At 41.5% G+C, this 20,151-nt stretch overlaps 1 protein-coding gene across 1 annotated transcript in view; it reads left to right on the top strand.

Moving 5' to 3' along the window:
• Positions 1–4,522: 4,522 nt before the first annotated feature.
• Positions 4,523–20,151, top strand: part of PRKAR2A (protein kinase cAMP-dependent type II regulatory subunit alpha) — a gene marked incomplete at its 3' end in the record, with an annotated part of 64,556 nt that continues 48,927 nt past the window's right edge. The window contains exon 1 of the mRNA XM_082004864.1: positions 4,523–5,803. Coding sequence (XP_081860990.1) covers positions 5,551–5,803 — 253 coding nt within the window. The 5' untranslated portion in view covers positions 4,523–5,550. The remainder of the gene's footprint in view (positions 5,804–20,151) is intronic.

Below are 20,151 nucleotides of genomic sequence, written 5' to 3'. Positions count from 1 at the left end.
ATTTCTTTTTACATCTAGGTGACGGCTAGGACAAATGTTTTACAAAATCAGATATTTTAAAAGGGATGTTTTCTACTGCCTAAAAATTTGTAATTGTTACCAACAGAATCAGCGTTTTCTGTGTTCATAAACTAAATTATGCCAATGAAAATCTAGGCATTTATAGAGATGTTTCTCCTAACTCGATACTTTGAGACTTATCAACAAATGCAGCAAAGTATCTTCCCAAGCATTATCCAAAACATTTTTTGTGGACCAAAGGTAGTGGCAAAGTAACATATTCCAGATGACACCAGTATTTATATATATTTATTCAAAAGGCTGACTTTTTTCTCCCATCTTTGTACTAGTGATAGACAGTCCTGTATCATTTATTGAAATACACAGTACTCAAGCTACTCACTCTAAAATCTAACAAGAAAAATATATCCTGAATCTTGCTTACTGCCACAAGCAAACTGGCTCATTAGAGTACCAAAGCTTTGGTTTCTGAGGTTTAGTACTTTCCTAAGAAGAAAACAGTAGTTTTATCTTATCTCATCAAGCAGTTTTATCTTGCACACTGTGTTGAAGGATTTCTGCATCCTGGTACCTAAGCCCAGAATCACTTTGTCTTTTGTTAGTATTACTTCCGCTGCTAAAATCAAAACTCACAGGTTTTGTGTACAATATGCACAAAGTTATATGCACATTTACAGCGACAGGAGAAAGCAGTAGGTAGAAAAACAAAGTCTGAATGTTAAACATAGAAAATCTAAAATACGAAGCTCAGCATATGTTTTTTCCAATATGGGTGGTCAGCCACTGGAGAAACAGACCAAGGGAAGTGGGAGTTTTTTCACCTTTTTATATCTTAAAATGAAGACTGGATACCTTCACTTCATTACGATGTGGCAGCCAGAAAAAAGCCCCAAGAAAATGTGCTAGAGAACAAAACAAACAGCATCATTTTTCGGCTGTGTAAAACCGCGGTGAGCCCACATTTTTAGATGTGGAGACCAGACCTGCACACGGTGCTGATGAGAGGCATAGTAGAGTTGAGCAGGTACAGAAAGGAGCATTTAACATGACCTTGGGGATGAAGCAGCTGCCTTTGGAGGAGAGACTGGTAAGACCATGAGGCCTTAATTTTGAGAAGGCTGAAGCCAGGTAAGATCAAAGTTTACAAAGTCACGAAGCAGCAAAGAAAACACACGCAGAACCATCACTCACCAAATCCTGCAAGACCAGGAGTAGGAGGAGTTCGGTAAATCTGGGAAGAGTGCTTCAAAACCAAGGAAAGAGGAGTGCTGCGTTACCTAACCAGCATCTGACTTCTGGAGCTTGCTGCCGCGAGACACTGCGCTACGCTTGCAGGATCAAAGCAAGACGAGAGTGACAAACTGCAGCCCTCGCACTGGGGGACATAGCCAGGGACGCGCCCTCGGCCGTCCCTAGGAGAACACCTGGGGATGCTCGCGGACCACGCGGGGACCAGGCTGCAGGCAGCAGCCAGCCCTACGTGCCCTGCCGGAGCAGAATCTCCTCCTGTCCTGCCCGAGACAGGGACAAATGCCGGTCGCTGGCTTCAGCGCACAGCGGGATGCGGAAAACGTGATGTCCCGAGGTTTACAACATCTTGCGTGAGATCATCAAACAGTTCTGTTTGTCCTCGACTCTACAGCTCCACGGTGTTGGATGGAGGGCTTTAAAAACCTTTAAAAAAACTAAAATAGTTACCAGGCAGGAAACACAGGAAAACGGCTAGAACTGACAAATCGCATTTCAAAGCCACTGCTGAATCTGCTCCTCACCAGTTCATGCTTTTTGTGCCAAAAGCGTCCCACACCACCGAACTCCACAACGCAGCAGGGCAAGGGCAGGATTTCGCTTTGTTTGCCGGAGGCCCTGAGCCTGGCTTGTCGGGAGGAGTGCTTTGGGACATGCCCAGCTCGAGAGGGCTTGCTAGCCTGTCACCTACATGCAAAACCTATACTCGTGGCAATTATTCTAACTTCCCTTAAACAAGAGATTGTGCTTTACAATACCAGCCATCAGAATATTTGGTGTTTTCCTGCATTATCCTTGCAGTGAATTACTTGCGGCGAATTTGAAGGCGAGTGTAATTAATCCAAGATGTACGTATGTTTATATAGTGCCTGAGCTCTGGCTGGTGCTGACAGGTTTATGAGACGTAAATTATTACTTGTTATAAAAGGATTTATTTTACTTTTTAAAGAGCCAGTCTGGAGGTTTAATCTGATTATTTTTCCCCAGTGCAAGACTACACAGTCTATTTTGCTTTTTTGCTTGCAACTTTGCTGCTCCTGCTAGTAGGACAAGCACTGAAGCTCCATCATAGTTTCACTAAGGGTGCATCAAAGTCACATAGCGCTGGGTAGGACAGGCAGAGTGAAGGAAAAAGACCTCAGCATTTGGGAGCACAGACACATGACAAATATGGGAATAGCTTTCAGATACTAAGAAATTATCAGGAAAAAATATGATTCTGAAAAAAATATACATTTTGATAGGAGTACCATGGGGACCAGCTTCACCAGTTATCCAAGTCTTATCTAATTCCATCCTGGGTGCTGAATACGCCACGAAGCCAGTGGAAAGAAATTGCATTGGTCATGCTGCATGAATTAAAGGGGAACAAATTAAGGCTGCAAGTGCATTTCCTAATTTCTTTTCTACCATTCTTTTAGTATGGATGCTTATTATAGTAATAATTAAAAAGTTACGCAAATTCAGAGTGACAGAAAGCGTATGATGAGCTATATGTATGCACAGCAGGCAGTATTACAATTAACTTGACCACAGGCAAGTCTCTTGCATGTATGTGCTGTCAATTCCGATGCTCATAAAATAAAAAGGTATGTAAAGAAATGGGACAAACTGTGGTGTAAACCAGCTTGAAACTGTGCTTCACGTGACCTTGGATGCTTTTTATTTTGTCCATTGACCTTCAGAAAGAGGCTAAACAGACCTCTGCTGTTTACTTTCCTCTGAAGCCATTTAGTTATAAGTGGACATATAAATACCAGAAGGCTAACACAATGTAGCTCTTCAGAGACTTAACAATATTTACTGGTAACACATTTTTTCATATAATTTATATCCACAGGCACAAATGAGAGAAAATGATCAACAAACGTTGAAAGCTCATAGGAGAGCTGACTAACGCCAAAAGCAGGCAATTGTCAGGTGGCTGGCTGTTGTGCAAGAGAGGGGGAAAGAAAAACAAGCGTATTCCCTCGGAATTAGACTTTCTCTTTCTTCCTCTGATCCTACTTGCCAATGCTTTTTATTCTTCACAGTATTTTTTCGTTTTTACAGCATTTTTAAAATTTCATTTTTACCCTTTCACCACCAGCAATACCTTCAGCACCCAACTGACAAAGGAAAGATCTCATCTGAAATCTTAATTTTGTGGGGCACTAATCAAATATGGTTTTCTCGTTGATCAGAACCATTTCCCTGTACCAGTTCTATCAGTAGCTAAAGTGTATACATTGAGCAGTGAAATGTGCTCTTGTGTTCTTTGAGACCACCAGAAAGATAATATGGTAGGAGTGATAAATGAAAAATCGGTATCCATTCTCTTTTGAGAAAAGGGATACTGCAATTGTTGTGCCTGCTGTAAAAAAGAATAAAAATGAAGAGAAACGGCTTCATACAAAACCTCCGGATAAACTGATGAGATGTGGCGAATCTACCTCCTGTGCTTGTTTTTAATGTGTTCATTTTGTACAGAAGCAAAACATAATCTTACCCTGCATAAAAAATATGGGAGCCATATTACAAAGAACATCTTTTACCAGAGAGGCTGGTAAAAGGGTGCTGTAATAGGTGCCATGGGATTTCCAACTGGCCTCCCTCACTCGGAATAAAGTCAGTAAAAGCACTGAATGGGGCGTCTGGGATCCGCAGTTGTGCGCTCTGTGCAACGGCGACTAACAGACCATCTTTGTATGCGAGCGCGGTGAGACCCATCTGGATAAGCCATGGGACCCTTTGGCACATGAGCAAATAAAACCAAAACACACAATAAATTGCTTCAGCCAACTCTGGGCTTCAAAGAGAAATTTTCTATTTTGAGTACAAGTTGATTTCTGCCCTTTTATTATTGAAACAAAAGAATTAAAAATATTTACACTGACAACATGCAGCGGCCTCACTAAGCCAACGCCCCTATTCCCCGCGACTGGTGTTTGCGCAGCCCTATTTCCTTCCAAGACCGGCTTTCCAGCGACATCAAACCTTAAGGGCCGACGGCTCCACGCCACGCAGCCAGTCGCTGACCCCATGGCGTCTGCCAGACCCCCCTGGTACACAGAAACGGGTTACCGCACTGCACGTGCCGGTCTTCTACAAAGGACACAAGCAAAAATCCGGATAACCCACATTTAACAACATACAAATAGGTATCTCCAAAGCTCGCACGTGTAAGCAATTAATCGGATGTTTCACTCTTCTGAAATTTATCTTTAACGCTGTCAGGCATGCAGCATTAAGCAGGTCAATACTAGTGACACCATTTCACAGATGGTGACATAGTGGCTTTACACGGCTTTTACCAAGAGGTGTGAAGATCTGCACGCTTCTTGTGCTCACTAGTTTTAAGAATATTTATTTAAGGACTTAATTCCGACAAGAAACCACAGGGGTCAGAGGGCCTAAATCTAATTCCAACAAAGAATTAGATCAAGATTCAGACTAGAACTGACCGAGGTCAAAGAAAACCTCCTTCTCCCACTCCTGGGGGAGCTTTGAAACACCCTCACAGGCACCGCGGGGAAAGAGAAGAGGAAATTAACATACGAGGTGACTGATGTGAAATCAAATTAAAAAAAAAAAAAAAAGCAGCCATGACAGCCTCCTGCCCGCCGCGCACATCCACTTCGGGGCAGCCCGGGCGCCGGCGGAGGAGAGGCAAGGGTGCGCACCACCGCCCGCGGTTGACCTTTACCCCTCCCCACCGTCAGCTTTGGTCCAAAGGTTTGCAAACACCACACCGGCCCGCGCCGAACCGCCGCGACCGGGGCTGGTGTCACCATTCCGGCCCGCGCCGCCCCGGCAGCCGCCCCGGCGCCTCAGCGCTGCTCCCAGGAGCGAACCATCCGCACAAGCACCTTCCCCGCCCGGCCTGTTCCGCGGAGCCGGCACCGGGATCCCGTCTCCCGCTGGGGCTCCGACGGTTCCGCGCCGTGTTGCTGGCGGACGCCCGGTGCTCCTGCCCCCGCCCCGCCCCCCCAGCGTGCCGCCGCCGCGGCCCTCGTGCCCAGCTCCCCCGCTCGCGCCGCGCCTCGCAGTGACGCACGCGCCTCCCCACTCGGCGCGTGCGCGGCCATTGGCCCCGCGCCCGCTCCCGCGCTTGCGCAGCCGGGGCCGCTCTCGTCCGATCTCTCCTCCCCGCTTCCCTCCCCCCCCCCGCTCCCGGCGCGGCTGCTGTGACCGGAGCGGCGGGAGTCGGTCAGCGCCGCGGAGGGAGGCCCCCAGCCCGCCACCGCCACAGCCGGCCGCGGAGCGGGGGAGGCGGCGGCGGCCTCCTCGGTCCCCGGCGCCATGAGCATGGAGATCCCGCCGGGCCTGACCGAGCTGCTGCAGGGCTACACGGTGGAGGTGCTGCGGCACCGGCCGTCTGACCTGCTGGGCTTCGCCGCCGACTACTTCGCCCGCCTGCGGGATGCCCGCGACCAGGAGGCGGCCGGCGGCGGCCGCAGGGTGGTCAGCTTCGACGGGGAGCCCATGCAGACCGAGTCCAACGGCGACGAGGAGCCCGACCGCGGCGACGAGGACTCCGACTCCGACTTCGAGCGTAAGTGCCGGCCGGGAGGGCGGCGGCGAGAGGAGGCTGTGAGGGGCTGCCCGTGGCGGCCGGGAGGGCCGGGAGCGGCGGGCTCCTGCCCCCGGGGGAGGAAGCAGCCCGGAAGGCGCCTCCGCCGCCCCGTCCTCGGTGCCGCTGCTGCTCGGGGCTGCAGGGCGAGCGCGGGGGGATGGAGCGAATGGGGCGAGGCTCCGGCCGCCTCCTGCTGCAGCCTCGCGGAACGGCGGCGGGCGCCGGCAGCGGGGTCCGTCCCGCGGAGGCTCCGCGGGCTGTCGGCTGTGCGGCGGGCAAGCTGTACGTTTGCGGCAGAGCCGCGCTCTCGGAGCGAGCCCTCGCTCGCCCTGGCGTTAGGCCCGTCGGCTCCAGCAAGAGGCTCCTTCCCTGGATGGGGGTCGGAAAGCAGGCGTACCGAGCTGCCGTGCAACGGCCGGCATCGCGCCTGGGCTCTGACCGGAGTTACCGGAGTGAACTGAGCACGCTGCCAAGCATGTGATACGGAAGATCATGTGTTATTGTGCAATCTCTTCTGCACTTATCTTTACATTTCTGTCTTTAAATCGTTGTGGATAAGTGTTGGGGTTTTTTTTTGCACTGAAGCTGGGGATGTTTATTGCCACTGTTGCATATTTAAAGTGGTTATTATGAAGCACTGAAATAACTTTTTAATATGTTACTAGCAAAATAGCTAGTAACTAGCTAAAATTCAAAACCACCTGTATGCCCCTGTTTATACTGTGGCTCTCTAAGATAGAAAAGATGCATCTGGACAATGAAACGCCACTTGTGATACTTCCATTTTTATTCTGTCAAAATGTGCTCTGTGTGTTGTGCAATGCACAGTGTTCATAATTTGAACTGTAACTGTGCTGCAGTGCAAAAAGCTATTTAAAATGTTTGTGAATGGTACTACTTGGCACACGCAGAATTTTGGACCTGAAATTACTGAATACTCGCTCGTTATTGGAAGGTAACTTAAGAGGAGAGGGAAAAGCAAGAAAAGGCGTGCTTTCCCTAAACTTTCAGTGCCCTCATTTGGAGATCTTGTGCCCTTGACCTATAATATGAGTAAAGGTTTCTGACTTTTGTTGATAGAGGATCCTCTTTGAGACTAATTACTACATGTCACCTTGTGGATGCAGTGTATTCTTACATCTCTGGTTAACAGTTTTAAAAAAACAAGAAGAAATTAAACTGTGGAACAAATAATTGTTTTTGTTAAGGAAGCATTGAGAGAGCAGCTATTGTTGCAGCCCTTTTAGACTTGGAACTTTAAGAAGTAAAACACAGCTTCTGCTCTTGAAAATATACAACCTGAACAGGACGTGCAAGTATACGAGAGGACAAGAATAAAATATACAGTCAGAATGAATTAAAAAGCTGTTTGCAGTTACTGTCTAGCTTTGTTTATTTTTCTAATGAGAGGGAGATGCTGTTTAGGGCATGAAGAAGAGGTGAAGGGTAAAGAGGTGGACACTGGTAGTGACTGGATTGAAGTTAAGGGGATGTGCAAGTGTGAGCACACATTTATGACAACAATTACAAGTTATTTTGTTTGTCAGGCAGCACAAGTCAGCAATATTTTCAAACATCTCTAAATATACGAGAAGCTATAGTTTCTTGTAAAATGTATTATTTTAAAATAAAGTCCTATATCAGAAAAATTGCAGTAAATAGTTGGATGTAATTTTTTTAAAATATGCAATATCTCTGTGTGTAACGTTTTCCTTTTTAAAAAAAACAACCAACCAACAAAACCATAAACTAGCAGCCCTATTCCAGCAGAGCTTTTAATGTCACGGAAAGCAACTTCTCAATTTCTTGATCAGTTTATCTTGTTTTAGGGTTTGAAAGATCTTCTCCAGTGAACTACGCATAAGGTTTTCCTGGTGAATGTTAGCAAGTGCAGCTGAAAGGATCCTCTGAAGTTAGACGTTTTCAGATCAAAATCTAAAAACTTGATGGTGGCAAAGGACTTTTCAAATACAGCTTTACGTGTTGAGGCTGTCTAAAGCAGAAAGGTGGTTCCTTTGCTTCAAGTTTCTGCTCATCGTCTTTCTATCGTAGTCAGAGAGAAAATAGAATTAACGAGGCTGGTCAGCATCACTTGTGCTAGTCAGAGCCCTTTAGGGCACTGTCAGTAATGCTGTCATGCTTCTTATCTCAAAACCCGTGCTATTGCCTCCTTACAGTTTCAAAGGCGGCTGCTATATTCTACTTAACAGCAGGTGAGGGTCTCTATAGGGTCAGAGAAACTATCCTTTCTTACGTTGTTTAACATTGTGGGGGGCAGTCAACCATGGCTATGTGTTCTTTTTAGATTTCTGTTATAACTGTTGTCATAGAATGTTTTATTGATGAGAAAATGTTAAGTTAGAGGTTCTGATATCTCTGTCTTCTATGAATTTTATAGACGGGGAAAATACTTCTACCTCGTTGTGGAAGACCAGATCCTGTGTACTTATAGACTGCTCAGCATTTAAAGGACACTTAAAGATGGAGAAAACACACAAAATGACAAAGTCTCAGATAATGCCACTGGACAGGCCCTAGTACTGTTTACTAAGATTGCATTTTTTTAACCTTGGACAGTTAAAGACTACAATTAACTTCACTTGGTTGTGTTGTATATGATATATATATAATATAACCTGGCTGTATATGTTGGGCATATGAAAGATGTCTGCACTAATAATGCGATTGTCTTCATGTTTCTACTTTTTGCACAGTGTTAAATTTGTGTATCTCACTGGGCTGCACCTGCATGCTAGGAATTAGCAAACACTTCAGATAAGTTATATGATTTTCTGTATGCTTTGAGTGTGTATGGTAACAGAAGGGAGAAGTAACTTAAAATCAGAATGAGCTTTTGGCCTTTGGTGTAAACCATGTGGCAAATGTCTTTGTGTAGTCAATAGTGACGCCAGTGTTTCCTTTTCTGCCATAATGGCACTCATCAATGTGGTAAAAGTCACTGAAACTAACTGGAGTATAAAAAAGACTTCTGTTCTCTTGTGACACTTAAGAAATTACTTCCAGGTTTATGTTTATTCTCTGAATGCCCTGGAGTTTCATCCCTGATTTTAATTGTTTTTGTATATGTGATCAAAGGATGTCAGGATGTGGCTGTTAAGCAGAGAGTGGAGTGTAAGGAATGTGTGGAAAGAAAATTATGCTACTTGAGGAGGGGAAATTTCCAGAAACGTTTATCCAGTGGGCTGTGGCAGAGAATTTATACATACGAAGCTTTCTTCAGAGCCTTTATTTGATTGGTATAACTGTAAAATTGACAAGCTGATAGAGTTGGGAAAAGATGCAAAGTGACAACTTCAGAAATCAGTATGAGGATGTAACCAAGGATGGATATGTATTCCCAAAATGTGCCCTTCACCATGACACTTGTAATTTTAACAAAGAAGCTCTGAATGGATGTGCTAAGGCTGTGAAATTAAAGCCACAGAAACAGTCTGACCGCTGCTTGAGACTGAGTCATGGCTTTGGGAAGCCTTCTGCTGCGAGTAGCACAACTGCACAAAGGTGCAAGGTCCTGCACCGTTAACTTTCCATCTTATGTCTCCTTGTTTAGTAATCAGTTAATTTAAAAAACACCTGCGTTTACTCTTGGAGATCTTAAATCTAACTAACAGTAGAACTAAAATATTTTTTGGATTATATACTAACTTGAGGAACTCAGATGTTTGAACTAATGATAAGTATTTTAGTGCAAATCGAATTTTTCCTTCCCAGGGTTTCAAATTGAAGGAGAGATTGTGCACGTTTCAGTTGCTCACTGACCAAAGGAGAATACTTCTTAATATACTGCTTTTGAAATAATCCTCTTCAGTATGCTTTATTGCTATGAAGGAAAATGGTGCATATGAATCTGGATGAACAGGTGAAAAGATCCTGTTTAGTTCTGCACTGAACTTCTCAATTAAAATTCAAGGATTTGCTAAATGTCATCTTTAAAACATCAGTAGGATATTTGAGCGGAAGGGGTACAGAAGCGAGTAGGGAAATACACTTTTACATCATTAGATCTTGGACATGACACAGAATAATAGGTCAGTCCATCTTAGAAATCTTTATCTTTTTAATTAACAGAAGTGCTTAATGTTAAATTAACACTGTTTCAGATTACTTCTCTTAAGCAGCATTTGCTTATACTTTCTTATTCTGTACTTGGCTTATATGTCCTGTGGAATTCCTCCGGAATTACCATGTTACATGAATCAAAAAGCATTTTTGCTCTGCCTACATCATTTTACAGATCAGGCATAACTCCTTGCTGTTTTCCTGGAATAATTCAAGGAAATTTATTGAATTATAGAAGTCACATGATGTTAAGACTTTTGAAGGGAATAAGGAAAATAATGGTCCTTCTGAAGAATACTGTTCAAATTTTCCCATGTAATTCAGATTCAGGGGTTGTTGCAAGTGTTTGTGTGAGATACTGTTACCTTTTAAAATGAACATACTTTTAACTTTTTAGTAGTGCTTTCACTTACCTTCTTGTTAATTTACTGGGAACAAAGCGCAGTAGCTCTCTCCTCACTCTGTTTTATGTGGGGTTTTTTTTTTTGTCCTTAACATTAAAAAAGCCTCTCTTTGCAGAACATCTTTTTTTTTTTTTTTTTTTTTACAGTATTATTGCATTGTATGATGCAAATTCAATCCAAAGAATAGCTACTCTATTTAAAATCCAGGTAGCACAGTGGGCACTTTCATAATCTGGTAGTTACTACTGCTACATCTTTTTTCCTCTTTTGAAATTTGTTTGACTGACTCATGTGGCTTAATAGTACTTACAAAAAACGTGTTTTGTGCTCTACTTAAGTAGTCTCTAGATTTTTAGGGAGATGGAAGAAGAAGCTCTAGATTATGATCCAACTGCATTAAGCCTTTGAGTTTAGTACACAAAGAAATACACAGGCTTTCTTTATAATATGTTTTGAAAGGGTGTATCTGTAAGCAAGCATAGCAACCTGAAGGTGTAGAAGAAGCTTTAGAGTTTTATTTATTCTTTGATTTCTATCAATAATGTGACATCAATTACAAAGCAAAGTATTAGCGATACGTTCATGTTTTAAGAGGAATATGTTTGTACATTTAATTTTCTAATTTCAATAGGTCTTGGCAGCATCGTATCTTGAATGTGTTTAACATAAAAAATACCAAGTGGAAGACTACCGTTATGCAGCAGCTATACTTGCACATGTCTTTGCTTTTGCAGAGAAATTTCTCACTGACTTAAATCTGGAGGATTAAATAGAGTAACTGCTGTTAGTGCTCATGGAACTTCAGTCCCTTTATTTATCTTCTTCACACAGGGGAACTTTGAAGGTAAACTAAGTATTAAGGTAGACTAAGTTCACTTCTCTCTAGTTACTTGGACAAAATATCTAAAGCTTTTTTCTGGAGGTCTTTTTGCTTCTGTATTTGCTTATCACAAAAGACTTGCTTTTCAGCGTTTGTTCTTAAGATTGTACTTGCTCTGTTACAAGGTTAGACTAGGACTTTTTTAACTAGGTGATGTGGTTCTAAGGAGGTCACTATTTGTATCTCAATGGAGCCTGAAGGAAGGCATCATCAGTACAAATGAAAATTTACTTAAAATACAGGTGTAATACATTGTTCTTACCTGAGAGAGTGAAAGAATGGAAAGTATGAAGTGAAGGGATAAAAGCTGTTGGTTGGCTCAGAAAGAGGATTGTAGGTGTGTTGACTGAAATTTGCAGATATCACTGGATGTTGCTAAATGTATATTGATTTACATCAGGAAGGAGGAACTTCTATATTAATTTAAAAAGACAAGTTTCTTGCAATTTTGACATAGTATACTTGTAACATCCTGACATCAGCACTGTTATTATTCCTATAGCATCTATTAGACAGTCCTTACAATCTCTCAAGAAAGATATCCTCTTACTCCAGTTTGCTCTTAGTGGTTCGATATAATTGTTCTGCTTTCCTCAAGTGATCCATCCTAAAATGTGAGGAAGCAAGCAGTATTTTTTTTTGTTTTAAATTTCTTTTAAATTCCTACTTGTGGTCTGTTGCGTGCCTGTAGCTTTTCACTTAACTGTTAAGCTTGATTTTTTCTGAAAGAGCTTTTGATACCACCTATAACTGTATAGATAAATTAAATTCTTGACTCAGTTTCTGCTCTTTTAGTATCCTACTGTTACTTTGGGAAAATAGAAACTGCATTAGTCTGTGTACTAGCCTCTAAAAAGAGTGTAACTAACTATGAAGGAAGTGGATAACTAGCCTTTGTAAATAATTGCTGAATTCTTAAAAGCTTGTTTTTCCACATTGGAAAAGTTTATTGTAACAAAGATGGTATGAAACTTCTAAAATTGAATTCTCCTAGCTTGTTCTAAAATTAACCTAAAGGAAATTATTTATTGCAGTATTAGGTATTGTACTGAATACTAGCTTCCCTTTATCGGTGCTATTTTTTTTTTTAATTTTAAAATAAACTAATATTAGAGTGCTGAGACAATTCTGTTAGTGTTGCAGAGTGCCATCTTCCCCTTCTGCTAATACTGAAGTTTAGTTGAACCCTCTTACCTAAAATAGAACAATGGAGATCTCGGGGGAAGAGGAGACAACAGAGAACAATCTCACTTCAAATTATTCACCAGTCAGTCATTAGAAAGCATTAATGTTTAACAAAGAGCAGTTGCTCATTATTCAAATGCAGACTGGAAGTGTAGCTGGGATGAGCTATGAATGTTTCTCACTGGCTTTAGTAACATTTTCAACCGCATGAATGATCATTCATATTTTTTTGTGAAAGAAGAGGGAGACAGTGACAAATATAACTGACAAGTGTACTTGTTCCTCTTTTAGAGGGCTATTATTCTTGTCTCTGTAACAGTCCTTTAGATTCCTTTAGATACGCTACTGCACTTGCATTTTTGTGATCCGTGTCTGGCTTTGCATCAGTCCTCCTTTGGTATGTAACAATTGTTTGGTGTTTTTTGATACGTCAAGATTCTTTGATTCACGTAGGTTTAGTTTTTTTTCCTGAGGTGCCATTTGTTGCATGGCAAATGATGTGTACTCTTCTGCACTCTGTATTTTTAATGTATTTATGAATCACTGGAATACGAAACAGACAAGGTAAATCATAAATCATAGGAACATTTGTCAGAAAAGCAACTAGTGGGGAATTTGAGAAATCTGAGTGTTGATGAAACACCGATATATAAGACTCTTGCACCAAGATACTAATTGTACTAAAGGGCGTGTGCGTAGGTGATCCTTTAATGCAAAAGGATCCTTTTCTTTTGAAAGTACGGATCTGAAAAAGGGACTATCAGGTGGAAACTCCAGAGATCTGTTACACAGAACAAGCAGCTGCTTTGTGGTCATTTCTGTTTTGTCTGCAAGGTTGTGAAAATTGTGGTGATCATGGCAGTGTTCTCCGTGTCCTTTAATGGGTAGGTTACTTAGAAGAGATAGGAGACTTAGAAGAAAGCAGGCCTGTCTTACTGTTACCATACCGCTGGGATTTGGCCTCTGTTTCATAAATATACAATAAGTTGTGTATAACAAAGCCCAGCATTGTATTAGTAGCAGTTTCGCTACTAGCCCTTTCCTTACTAGGGCATTTCTTTTTTATGTAGAAATTGCAAACGATGAGTAGTGGTAATTCTGCTCCAAGCATAGACTTGGAAATTCCCTTTGGGGGAGAAGACATCTCTAGGAACAACGTGCCTTCAAGGCATGTGGGAGGGACTGCACGTATTCCTTCTGTAGCACTGCTTTTATGATAATTTGTAAATAACAGCAACAAAACTAAACAAGCTTGTTTTTTATTTTTCTAAAAAAATATTTAAGCCACTCTCTGTTCCCTCCTATTTCCTGTTAACTTTCTGAGGGTGGCTTGAAGAACAGCTTTGCTTCTCCTCAGAATTGGTATACAGCCTGCAGGAACTCAATTTCCAGCTGGCATGATGTCAGGTTTTGTTCTGAGGTCATCTTACAAAAGTCTGGAACCCTACACTCCGTTTTGGGTGTTGAAGTCCAAACCAAGATGATCCACGATCAGGGGCCTTACCAGCAAAATTGAGCAAGTTGTCACGACATCCCTCTAAACTGTTGTGTGAAGAAAGATTAGGATTTCAACCAAGATTTAGGTTGGAGATGAAGTGGTGGTTTTGGTAAAAAGATGTTCTTCCGTCGGTAACTGTTTCTGTCCCTCTCTGAATCCGGGTGGTATGCATTGAAGGACTGCAAAGCTTTAAGTACTGCTTCTCTTGTTGCTGAGCATTCTAAAAACATCTGTGGAGTTTGTGTGGGGAGTGAACTGTGTGTTTTTTAGATGAGGGTACTACTCTGTAGTTTTCCTATGTATTTTTGAATAAATGGTAGTGCCAAGTTCCTTGTTCTTGGTGCTTGCATATTGACAGACGTTTACAAAGCAGGATGTGACAATGGCCCTTCATTTCCATTTTGTCTCTTCCTCCCCTGGGATAGCATATTGTTTTCTGCTTCCTATTGAGAAAGCTGTATTCCATGGAAGAGATTTTAAGAAAAGGAAAATACAAATATTTGTGTGGGTTTTTTTCTGGTTGGGGCTCCAGTAAACACTGCCATTTCTGTGGCAACACTTGTGCTAATCCTCATTCAGGAAGAATTGCTTCCTCAAGGACATGCTGTAGTGCAAGGAACTGGTCTGTCTCAGGTTGTCGTGGATATGGAGAGTATCTCTATGAAATATGTCTCATGGACAGCACTGGAATGAAAATTCAAAGATGATGGAATTTTCTCTTTTTTTTGAAAGTAATTGTTCTGAAACAGGGTTTTTTTTAACATTTAATGTTATCAATGTTTCTGATTAAAATTCATGAATATTTGTAAGACTCGGAGCTTTCTCAGGGATGAGTTCTGAAAGATGGCTCATTAAAATATATTAACATTCAGTCTTCTGTCTCTGACACCTTTGGGGAAGGTTGGTGGAAGACTACACAAGTATTCTTGTTCTAAACTGCTAAAACTTAATACTTTTCAGCGTGGTGATGCTTAAATACTCCAGTTTCTCAAAGGTATAGAAATTAAACTTTACTGGATGTAATTTGTGTAATGATTTTAATTCTAATCTTGAGATTGTGTAACTTTATCATAAACAGCCATAAACTGGGCTTCAGTTTCTCTTGTATTCTGTATGAGCATCTTGTATATCCTTGTGAAGTAATCTATAATTTCTTGCTGCTGAAAACATTTAATTAGGTATTGTGCCTTGTATCTTGTTTTCATAACACTGGGAAACAATATAACTTTGTATGATGGGTATCGTCTTTGCTAGTGGTTTGGTGTTTTGTTTTTTTTTTTTTTTTTTAACTTTTCGTAGCTTTTACATGCAGACACTTAACTTTTCCTAGCTAAAATATTTGCAGCATGTACCATTTGTTTTGAAGTAATATGTAACAGTGACTGTGGGAAGCTTTATACTAACAGTTCTGCTACTAAAAATCAGTTCATCTGGAAGCTGAACCATGTAGTGCTTGCCACCTGCTGCTGCTCACTTTGGTCAGGGAATTTCTTTTTATTGTTACTGGCATATTTATGTTAGGATGAATGCTAACTTGTGCCCTCTTGCAGGGGCTTCAAATGCTCATGAGCATAAAAGGATTTTTCTCCTGTCTGGAGAGAACACACTGATTTTTTTTTTTTTTTTTTTTTACTATTATCCCTTCTTAAGAAACAGAACAAATCTGCCTGTCTTCACCCTTCCTCTTTCCCCACAGAATGAAATTACTGCAAATGTGTGTGCGTCTGTCAAAATACTTTTTTATGCAGAGATTATTCTTTTTACAGCTATAGGTTTTAAAGTAAACTTTGCTGAATGTTGACAATAGTGTTAGAAGCATAAATCTGAAGGAAGAAAAGCTATAAAATTCATTATTTTGAGATGTGGGACAGGTTATTTTTGCTCATAATTTTGTTGTGTATCACAACCTGAAGATTGCTCCGATAAGAAATTTTAACTTTTCTAAATTTTAAAGCATGCATATTTGGAATCTACTCAAATTTATTTATACCTTGTTTACTAAAAGAAACTGTTACCAAAGTATATCTGACTGGAACAAAATTCACTTGTGAATTACTGATGAATATAAATGTACTGGTAATGAAATAGTACTTCATGCTGTATACATGTAGAATCACAGAATTGTCAGAGGTTTTAGTAACACTTCTGCAGAATCCACGATTCTCTTCTGTACCTCCGATCTCATCACTTTGTGCCACCTCTCAGTCCGCTGGCTGTCGTCCTCCCTCAGAGCTGAGGCCGTGCTACCTGCTGCAGTGGTATGGAAGGGCTGTGTGCGATTCATGTTTTGTTGTCTCCCCAGTAAAGCACCAGACGAGAATTAACAAGTCAGTTGTGCTCATACAGAGGATCCTGCACCCTAGAGATGAAGGGCAGCAAAGCAGAAAACCTGGTGTCCAGCACTATGATTCTGAAGCTACCACTACAGGGTAAAATCCTGTAAATCCTGTGCACCTCTCCTATCACTACTGTAGATAAATCTGTATATAGGGCACAAGTTGTGGGTTGGTGTGGGGTTTTTGTGTTTGTTTTTGTTTTGCCTTTTTTTTTTTTAACTGGAAAACCAATAACTTCAGTTGCAAGTATATCTAGAACTTTTTATAAACAACTGACCAAAGTTTTCTGGCTTTCGTTTTTAAAAAAAGGGATAGGATGCATGATACATTTTTTATCTCCAAATGTATTTTTTTGAACACATCACATATGGGGACACTAGTTCTTTGAATACACTTTTTAAATTTCACAAATCAACAACACCTCTTCGGTCTTTTTTAAGCATCTAATAAAAAAACCTGTCAAAATCAGACTTCAAAAAGCATTGAGCCAGCTCTTTAAATTGGTGATCTTTTGAGAAAGACTGGTGGAAAGGTCATTCACAAACTGTTCAGGCAAGAGTGAGTCTTCAGTGATGGTTATGTTTACAGGATAGAGTGCTAAGTCCTAGAAAACAGTGATGTGCAGGAGGATGCAGATGTTATTGTTAGGTAATCAACTGATAATGCCTTTTGTGACACTGGCTAAGAGGGCTGATACATATGTTGAGGTTTGTCCAGGATGTGGATGCTCATTGGCTTTTATATAACATTAGTGGAATAAGAACTTGCTTAGTATGTTACAGTAGGGGCATCACTGAAAATCTTTTACAATGCGCAAGAAAGTGCTCAGTTTGCAAATATGGAGAATGTGCCCTAGTAAGAAATTGTAGAAGCCCAGGCTGTTTCTTAGCCTCTTCTCTTCCTCCCTTTCTCCACTTCCCCCTTTAAAAAACAGCCAAACAAATTAAAACCCAACAGGCCCAAACCTATGCAGTGGCTCTGTCAAAATTTATAGACTTGGAAAAAGGATGCCTGAAACTAGAGGGTCCCTTAAACTTCATTTACAGGTAGATGCATTATTTCTATTTGTCTTCTTGCCATTGGAACTTAAACTGGAAGAAAGTATGAGTTTTAATGAGCTGTTAGAGTATCTTTATGGAATTACAGAATGGTTGAGGTTGGAAGGGACCTCTGGAGGTCATCTTGTCCCACCCCCCTGGTTAAGTACGTCTGCCTAGAGTGGTTGCTCAGGACCATGTCGAGATGGCTTTTAAGTATCCTAAAGGGTGGAGACTTCAGAACTTTGCTGCGCATCCTGTGCCAGTTCTTGGTCATCCTCACGGTAAAAAAAAAGTGTTCCTGATGTTCAGATGGACCCTCCTGTGTTTCAGTTTGTGCCCGCTGACTCTTTTCCTGTCACTGGGCATCACTGAAAATAGCCTGGCTCCATCATATTTGCACCCTCCCTTCAGGTAGTGTAAGAGCTCCCATGAGCTTTATCTTATCTAGGCTAACAGTCCCAGCTCTTTCTGCCTGTATGTTCCAGTCCCTTCATCATCTTTGTGGCCCTTTGCTGGACTTTCTCCAGTATGTCCATATGTCTCGTACTGGGGAGCCTGGAACTGTACACAGTACTCCTCCAGGTGTGGCCTTACCAGGTCTGAGTAGAAGGGGAGGGCCGCCTCTCTGAACTTGGTATCCTGGGCTGCCTTAGGAACATGAAACTAGTGTGTCTTGCCTAGCATATACAAGTGTACTTATGCCCTGATTTAAATGTGGATGTGTGACATTAGGCTCTGAATCAGCTTGAAGTGATGCTTGATGCTGGTGTTTCTAATTGAAATTCCTCTTGCTCTTTTATACAGATCAAATCAGATGACAGCACAACCCATTCCATTGTTTACATTGTCTTATGTAAAAACATGCTATGTTTCATCATCCAAATCAGTAATGACAGTAGGAATTGGTAATGACAGTAGAAGTGATCCAGCCAAAGAACTATGGGCTTCTATGTGCCTCCTGTTTTAACTGTAGGATGCTGTTCTTAAATCCTACCTATGTACCTATAATTACGCAATCCTGAACTTGAGTTCACCTGGCAAGTGTGTACCGTAGCTGTGTAACATCCATGCCGGTCATATAAAACACCATGCCCTGTCACTGTTGGTGGTTGTTTCTGCTGAGCTTCAAATCTTCTGTTCCATATTTTTCTTCTAAATTGCTCTTTTGTAGAACTAGTTCAGTTATAGTTGTTTCTTACTGTCTGTCACATGAGATACAGTACCTGACTGTGAGAGTGAGTCCAATCTGTTTTATCCGAGACTGTAAATAGCTAAGAGGAAAAAGGAAAAGCTTCTTATACTGCATCTCATCCATAACTGCCCATGTTAATTCTTCCTTTCTGTTCAGGTGCAAACTTGAGGAGACCAGCTATATATCACTGATGAAAGAGCTAAGACCAACCCTTTTTTCCTTTGCACTGAAACAGACTGGAAGTGCTGTGACAGTTGGTGGTCATTGATCAGCTGGTTGTGTGCTCAGGTTTGGAACTGAAACCTTGATCTGATCCTCCAATTTTTTTTTTTTCTTTGTTGCCCTCCCAGCATCATATGTTCTAAAATGGTGGTGGATGTGCAAGTACAGGCTTGAGACTGACCATGTACGTGTGCCCTGAGCACAAACAATTGCGTCTTCTGCTTCTGTGTAAGTCACTTATTTGTGTTTGAAGCCGTAGTGAAGATAAGCAGTATCCGTTAAGCCAATTAGTCTATCAGAGAAGGGCACTTGTAGTGGGTTGACCCTGGCTCCATGCCAGGTGCCCACCAAAGCCGCTCTGTCAGTCCCCTCCTCAGCTGGATGGGGGAGAGAAAATACAAGAAAAGGCTTGTGGGTCGAGATAAAGACGGGGGAGATCAGTCACCAATTATCGTCAGGGCAAAACGGACTCGACTTGGGGAAATTAATTTGACTTATGACCAATCAAATCACAGTAAGATAATGGGAAATAAAACCTAAACCTTAAAACACACACCATCCTCCCCGCTTCTTCCCGGGCTCAACTTCACTCCTGAATTCCCTACCTCCTCCCCTCCCAGCGGCGCAGTGGCACAGGGAATGGGGGTTGTAGTCAGTTCATCACATGTTGTCTCTGCCACTCCTTCCTCCTGAGGCACTAGAGTTAGAACAGTTGGATCATGATCACTTTCTGTTCTGATGTTGCCTCTACTTGTGTAATTATTTTTGTGGCAACATATCTATATCTTAACGAGCCATGGTCTTGAAGTTCTGTTAGATTTGTAAAAAGTTTGTTATGATACTGGGGCAAAGATAGTGGAAGACAAATTCCCCAAAGAAATGTGTGTCTCATGAAAAGCAAGTGTTGCTGTTCTAAGAATTCCTATGACCCTTTCACCTACTGATAAGATTTAAATAACTTGCAACATGTGTAAGAACAGTTTGATGGTGTAACAACTATTTGCTTGTATTGGACAGATAACTTCAATTTTTATATATATATGTATATTCACAAACACTTCTCTCCATGTAGATTGCTGATCACTGCCCCATTTGTCAGAAGCTTACGGAACAGTACAAGCTGAAAGTACGTAGATGATTGGGAAAATGTAATTTTATGTTACCATGGTTTGGCAAGGATTTGAAGCAGATGATGATGCTATTAACTTAGTGGGTTTTTTTCTTAAAAGGTAACTGTGTTGTTCATTCTAGAATAATTAGTCTGACATGGTAGGAGAGTGTCTTAAATCACTGAGCACATCTATTAACTGGATTCTTTTATTCAGGTGCTCTTACATGCTCGAATTTTAGATTTTTATAAAGGCTTCAAGCTTCACTACACAATTTCAGTTGCACTGAAGTTCAGTTTTCTTTGCCCTCTTTTGTGTACCTATAAGATTTGCTTAAATATCTATGGTAATGAAAGATGTGTTCGGTTGTGTCTGTTTGTT

This window comes from Phaethon aethereus, assembly GCF_964289735.1.
Source record: "Phaethon aethereus genome assembly, chromosome: 11".
In the NCBI taxonomy this organism is placed as follows: domain Eukaryota; kingdom Metazoa; phylum Chordata; class Aves; order Phaethontiformes; family Phaethontidae; genus Phaethon; species Phaethon aethereus.
This window is presented reverse-complemented; position numbering and strand designations above follow the sequence as displayed.